Here is a 6,800-nt window from a genome sequence, read left to right as displayed (position 1 = left end):
AAATGGCTAACTCAAGTTCTTAAATTTCACAATAGACAATGACAACCATTGTCATCATCTCCATAGTACATAGAAGTACACAAGAATATTGAGATAATAAGTTTATATTTTAATTTATAATAAAAAATCCATATTAAATATGACTTATTTCTATGTATATGTATATTTTTGGAGACAATGATAATGGTTGTCATTAATGTTGGAAAAGTCATGCTTGTTGTCGGTATATTTTTATGCACTCCTATATACTGTTGTAGACGATGATAATGACTTAAAAATTTGAGTTTCGTTGGTTTTAAAAAAAAATCGAGTGAAATTCACGAGGTTAGGCGAAATCTATAAATTATAGAGTTCGAGATCAGGCGAACTTTATAAAAAATATAGAGTGTGGCTAATTCACCCTAAATAAAAAAAATCATATTTAAAAAATTAAAGTTAAAAAAATGAGGTTTTGGAAAATGATATTTTTTTAAATGATAAGTAAAAATAATTTTAGTGTTATAGGAAGTATACTGAAATTTTTTTATTGGTAAATTTTGAAGATGTCAGGTATATTTACAGACATTGAGATGGATGAGTAATACTATGAGAACGATGACATTAACCAACAAGAAGAGTTAGTATGTGACCAAGATACAATGGATAAACAATATGAATCCAAACAAGATTTTGGAGATGAATTTAACGAGGGAATAACATAACCAATCGATTAAATTAACTAAACTCAGATTGCTTTGATGATTTTAATCGATTAGGTAATATGATCAATTAATTGAATAAGAAAAACTTCACATGCCTTGTAAAATTCAATCGATTGTATATCAATTCCAATCGATTGAAGTTTGAAAAGCTTGAATTTCAATCAATTAGTTTGTGCATCCAATCGATTGAATTTCAACCCAATACGTATGTAACTGGATTAATGATAAAATTATGATCGATTAAGATTGCAAAATATTTATTACAATTAATGGAATATATAATTTGTTATTGTTTTAGTTTTTATTCTCAATAAAATGATAGATGAATGATAAAATAATAATTTATAAAATAAAAAATAAATTTTATAATTAAATAATATATAAAAGACTAATTTATAATTAAAATTAAATAAGGACTATTTAACAGTTATTAAAAAATTTTAAAAAATATATTTTGTTATGGGATCATTTAATGGTCCAAACGTTCTGGGACCATCGAATTCGGTGCCACATAAGTATGACAGTTTTTAAAAAATTATTTTTTATATTTTTTAAAAGACAGTTTTCATAAGCTACTTTAAAAAAGTAAAAATTTTATTAAACCAAACCTAAATGTTACTTTTCTTTTTCTTTTTTTGGTCGATAAGGTTACTTTTCAATACTAGTATTTTCGAATCAGGGCTTTTATCATTGTTGGATACCGAATTGGTTGTTACTTTTGGTTGAAAAAAAAATAGAGAAACCCTGTTCCCTCTTTTTGTTTTTGGCGCTGGCCCAGACAAGGAAACCCAGAACCCACCCGACCAAGCCACTTCTCCACTTCTCCAGCGTCACCACCCCACCATTCCCCTCTTCGCCAGCGCCACCGTCTCCCTTCTTCTCCCTGTCGTCACCATTCTTTCGGGTCCCTGAGCTTGAAGGCGCGATTCAACTCCAGTCTGCGAGCTTTACCGTCGTTGGTGCCTCAGATTCTGGTAGGTTGTAGTCTCCTCTTTGATTTTGCTGTATTTTTCACATTTATGGTTGCTGCTGTGTTGTGGTGGGTTTATTAAAGTTTCTTCTTGTGTTGTAATTTTGATATTTTTTGGTATTATAATGCATAAGTAAAGAAGCTGTTGTAAAACTTAGTTTTGGGGTTTTGGATTACTAGAATCGTGTTGATCTTTGCACTCTAATGGCAAAGCTGAACCTAGACATGATGAAGTGAAGAAGATGATTCGTGTATGTGAGTTGAAACTAATTATGGATTAATGGTTAGAGTTGATAATGGGTGTTGTGTAAGTGCGCATTGTATGGATATGAAACTCTGGTGTTATGATGAATTAACAGTAACCAAGGTTATAAAAATAGTGTTTTGATTGCAAAAGAATAATAACAAGCTCTGTTAATTTTGATTGCTGACCAAATTAGACATTCTTGTTGCAACAAGTTAAATTGATTATGAAGATTAATGGCTCATTTGGATAACGCAACTTTGAACATTTTTAACACTTCGAAAGCAAAAAAGTAATTTTTTCTTTCGATTTTTTTTATATATATTTTAAATCGTTTCATCTTGTTTGACTATAATTTATGACTTCCTTATAAGTCATTTTTGGTTCCTTTTGGGAAATTAAAATGTCTAGCTTGTTAGTAAGAACTTTTCGAAATAAACACTTGTACTGCAGTTGAGCTCATAGCCTAAAAGTCGAGTCTCTTGCTTTCAAGCCTGGATTATCCCTTGTCAAGTTGTCGTAGCAAATCTTGTATCAGAGGACTGTTCGCCATCATTTTCTGTTCGATGCAAGATTGTTTCCCATACTAAAATTGTTGTATTTTTCCTTTTCTCAATAGATTGTTAACTTGCTTTATCAGTAAATCTTGTTTTAAATTGAAGGTACTTGATGGGTACTGAATTTGAAACAATCGAGGCAAGAATAACACCTATGTTTGCACAACTCCAATGTGAGTGTGGCATTCTACAAAGATTGGTCTATAAGAACAGGAACCAGCACCGACGTTCCTTATATTTCCAGCATCTTTTGAAGGTACAAAAATTGAAAGTTTTCCTTTCAATGATATGAAACAGCTTTCAATGAAACATTTTTCTTCCTTTTCTTTAAGTTTCATGGGCATGCTATGTAGTATGTATGTATATGTCATTTTGGGTTTTGTGTGGAATTGTAATTGGAAGGTGAGTAGAGATATAAAGCTTCTGCAATCGGCAAACTTGGAGGAGCTTGTGTCATCTTGTTTACTAGTTATCAAAGGAGATAGACCAAAACAGAAGGTTCATCTTTTCGAGAGGTATGTTTGACTTGTTTATTTTTTGGATTTGTTTTCTAGTTTTCCATATCCATGTACAGATGGTTTAGTGAAGCCATAAGAGTGTGCAAGGCACAGAACAGAAGAGATTGAAATTCTCATTTCCTGAGAGATTTCTTACTTTCATGTATAACTTAATATTTTGCATCATCATGCTTGTTTATTGCCCATGAATTTGTCACTGGTTCTTGAAATATATTTTTCTCAAATACTTTCTGTGCATATAAGATGATAAGTACTATTGTTTTACTTACTGCTCATGACAGCTTAAAAAGGAGGAAATGTGACAATGGAAAGTATAACTTTATGGAGCGCCTTTTAGGAGCTGCACGCTTACTAGCAGAGGTAAAAACTGCAGCAGAGTATTCTTTAGCATTTCTTGTTTTCCCCTTATTTATTTTGTAAATTGATCATTGCCTTTTACTAGTGGAGAGCTCATTCATTTCCTGCTCTTCCTATGCATACAGAATTAGGATTTCAAATAAACTATTATTTCCTTATATTAACAGTAGTGTTGAATAGCTGAAATCTTCTGGAAGACTGGAACATGTTCAGTTGTTCTTCTATATTGATGAGGGTTTTATTTTCTCATGCAGATGGTAGAAACAATGCTGAAGGCTGCAACGTATCCTTCTACTGATATCATGTGGTTTGTGTTTGAATGATTGGGATCACTGTACCATGTGATCATAATTTGTTTAACCATACCCTATGTATCATAATGCTTATATATAATGCTGTCTTTCACAGTTTCACTTCATATATATATATATATATATATATATGTTGTATCATAATGCTTGTATCACGTCCAGCTCGTATCTTGGCATTGTCAAATGATACAGCATACATATTGTTGGCATAATTCACAAAATCTTCCAATGCTGTTTTATAAACCGTTAGAAGTTTAATTGCTTGATTGAAGCACTGTGCATTTACTTTTTGTGTCTGGGCTGAAATTATATTCTTGCTGATTCTGTCGATGGTTTACTGTTTGTTGGTTGATTCTGCCAACCTTAACATCTCCCCCTTCCCTTCCTAAATTCCCGTATTTGATAAATTCAGTAGCTTAAGTCTTTAGAGAAGTTTCTAGGTTTTGGTTGATTATAGTTATACAATGTATTCTTGTGGTCTGTTACAAATGTAAATCCTTGAATCATATTTTTGCTTTTTACTTAGAAACATTCCATATTTCATAGATACTGTTATCATTTCTCTCATTGATAGCATTTCTCTCATTGTATTTATTTCTTAATATGAAGCGAACTGTATGTGAAGGTTGCAGTTTGCAATATAAAATATGTTTTCTTGACTATATATTAGTGAGGTATCTGTATTGTTTGCTCGAGCTTTCTTCATGGGGTTTTCTGTGATAATTATGGCTTTGCTTGCACGTCTTCGGGTTTTGGTTCAACAAGTAAGTCCTCATGTTCATGGTTGTATAATATTGAGGTTGAGGTCATGCAGAATATGAACAACGTTGAATAACAATAGGAATGTTATTTCTCAATTAAAATAGACTCGGTGAACATGATTATGCGTTTACATTAGCTAATGAGTTATTGAAAATTTGTGCTAGCCATTGTTTTTTATTTCTGTTTGTAAATCCATCTGCCTTGAGATATCTTTAGCATTGGGAGTCATCTACCTTGAATTTACATGAGACTTATTTGCAATCCTTTTTCTTCATGGTACAGATATTACTTGATGTGGTTTCATTGTTCAACATGGTTTCTTCTTTGTCTAAAAAGAAGCAATCAATAAAAATAACTCACAAGGGACTCGAGGTTTGCTTTTACCACTTAACCTTCTGTTCTGCATTTACTAATTGATACGGGTAACATGCAAATTTATTGTTGTATACTGTTGATGCAGGTTGTTAGGGAGGTTTTCCCAGTTACTCAGGATTTTGTTAAATTGGAATGTGTATGGAAATCAGATAAGTTCATATTAATTGAGACAAAGCATGATTGTGAGAATGAAAATCAAGGTGAGGATTCTGGTGGAAATGTCTCTGTCGAAGCATCAGCTGTAAAATACGATACTATTGAAAATTTTCTCGGGGGTAAGAACTATGAATTTATGATGTGGTCTCATTTCTGCTCTGCTGTCTCCATCTCATCTTCGTTAAGCTTTCATTTTCATTTTTCAGCTGATAATATTAATATAATATTAACAAAATATGTCTTTTTATGACTTATACTCAGTAGCCTCTCGTTTTAGGTTTAGTCACAAGAGAAAATGCTTGTTCGTAATTTATGTATGCTTTTCGTGTGAGTCCAGTTAAAAACAACAGAAACAAATTGCTATACTTGAATACTCTGCATGATCTTGTTATCCATGCTTGTTTTGATCAGCAGTAACAATAAAGATCCTCTAAACCGAGAAGATTGATAAAGTGAGAAATTGAGGGTTTACTCACCATTTTGTAACTTACATTATGTTTGAGCTCCATTACCTTGATTCAAAGATGATCGGACTCTCACTTTTCACTTTACCGTTTTCCTCATTTCAGAGGAGCTCGGTCTCTAGAGTTCTTAATTTACATCTCAATGGGCAAGTACTTCAAATTGGATATAAACCAAATCAATAAATTGTTTTCCAGGCTTAGATTAGATATCCACCATTGTTTCTCGATTAAAAAAAATGATTTATTTATTTATTATTTATTTTTTTCTCACCATTTTAATACTAGATAACTTGTAATATTTTGGTGTTATTAGTTTTAGCCAAGGCATTGATGATGTACATCTTATGCAGATGACCAGGTTATCCCAACTACTGAGTGTGGCGAGGAAGGTGGAGAATATCAAGGTGACACTAAAGCATCTTTCAAGAACTCTTCACCGGTAACCAGCTCGCATGCATTGCCACGGTCCGCTCCTAATGCTGAACCACACTCTGCGACAAAGAAAGTCGCATTTGTATCAATCAAGAATCATGCGCCAGCGTCGCAAAGTGTACGAGGTGTTTCTTTTAACTCAAAATGTCAAGCAAAGTAATGAAACTAAGGATGATGCTGGGGATTCACTTGCTAGTCTTTTCAATAATGTAAATGCAAAAGATAGTATTTTTTGAAACATTGAAATCTAAATTGAAGAATTATTGAAAATGCCTCGTTCTGTTTGCATTATTTGGTAGGAGTGTTAAGGCCAGTTGATTTAATTTGAAAGGATGCAAGTCCACTTGTGCCCTTAAAACTTACTTTTGATGAACGTAGGAAAAAAGAAATTAGCATTAATATCCACCCAAATGTCTTCAATTGAGATGCCATGAAGAATTTTGCATGACATTATGCAATTCTAATTCATGAAAGTGATATGTATGTGAAATTTATATATTAATATTGTATGACAATTTAACCCTTGGATTCAAATAACTTCCATCAAAATTTCTTCAAAAGGGAAACATTGAAGTCACTAGAACTATTGTTATATTCATCAATGTTTTGATTTTACTAGGGTTTTTTTTTTTCGTAATAATATTACGAGAATATAAATCTTTTAAAATTATGTCAATTTTGTCTCAACATTATATATTATGTCAGAAAAAATTTATAAAATCAAACTAATTTTACAAAAAGTTTGTAGAGGACAAAAGTCTCCATCGACTAAGAAGACTAGGATCTTCATAGATGAAAAAAAGCTTTTTAATTATTATTTTCATGTGAATGGATTTAATTTTCTACTAATAATTAATTTTAACATTTATTATCTAAAATTTAAAAATAAAATCACTAAGAAAATAAAATCACTGGTAGCACTTATGCCTGCACTACTATATGCTGTCTTGTTG

General features: G+C 31.8%; 1 protein-coding gene across 3 annotated transcripts; it reads left to right on the top strand.

Annotated features, from left to right (window-relative positions):
* The first annotated feature begins 1,434 nt into the window (after window positions 1-1,434).
* LOC130954680 (uncharacterized) lies at window positions 1,435-6,138 on the top strand. 3 transcript variants are annotated; one of them, XM_057881436.1, is made up of 9 exons: window positions 1,435-1,675; window positions 2,578-2,728; window positions 2,875-2,987; window positions 3,272-3,350; window positions 3,602-3,630; window positions 4,329-4,422; window positions 4,703-4,792; window positions 4,881-5,070; window positions 5,766-6,138. In XM_057881436.1, the coding sequence occupies exons 2-9, from the start codon at window positions 2,585-2,587 to the stop codon at window positions 6,005-6,007; spliced, it is 981 nt and encodes a 326-aa protein (XP_057737419.1). In that variant the 5' UTR covers window positions 1,435-1,675; window positions 2,578-2,584; the 3' UTR covers window positions 6,008-6,138. The 3 variants fall into 3 exon arrangements, with proteins under 3 accessions (XP_057737419.1, XP_057737420.1, XP_057737421.1); XM_057881437.1 differs by having other exon boundaries at window positions 1,456-1,675; window positions 2,556-2,728; XM_057881438.1 differs by having other exon boundaries at window positions 1,456-1,679.
* Window positions 6,139-6,800: the final 662 nt, after the last annotated feature.

This window comes from Arachis stenosperma, chromosome 10 (assembly GCF_014773155.1).
Source record: "Arachis stenosperma cultivar V10309 chromosome 10, arast.V10309.gnm1.PFL2, whole genome shotgun sequence".
NCBI lineage: Eukaryota > Viridiplantae > Streptophyta > Magnoliopsida > Fabales > Fabaceae > Arachis > Arachis stenosperma.
Note: the sequence above shows the minus strand (reverse complement) of the source record. Positions and strands in the feature narration are given on the sequence as shown.

Bases quoted from the DNA above. Each gene is read 5' to 3' on its own strand.
- LOC130954680 (XM_057881436.1), top strand. From the start codon at position 2,585: ATGGGTACTGAATTTGAAACAATCGAGGCAAGAATAACACCTATGTTT. The intron at 2,729-2,874 runs GTACAAAAATTG...TGTAATTGGAAG, and splicing joins ATTTCCAGCATCTTTTGAAG to GTGAGTAGAGATATAAAGCT. The intron at 2,988-3,271 runs GTATGTTTGACT...TGCTCATGACAG, and splicing joins AAGGTTCATCTTTTCGAGAG to CTTAAAAAGGAGGAAATGTG.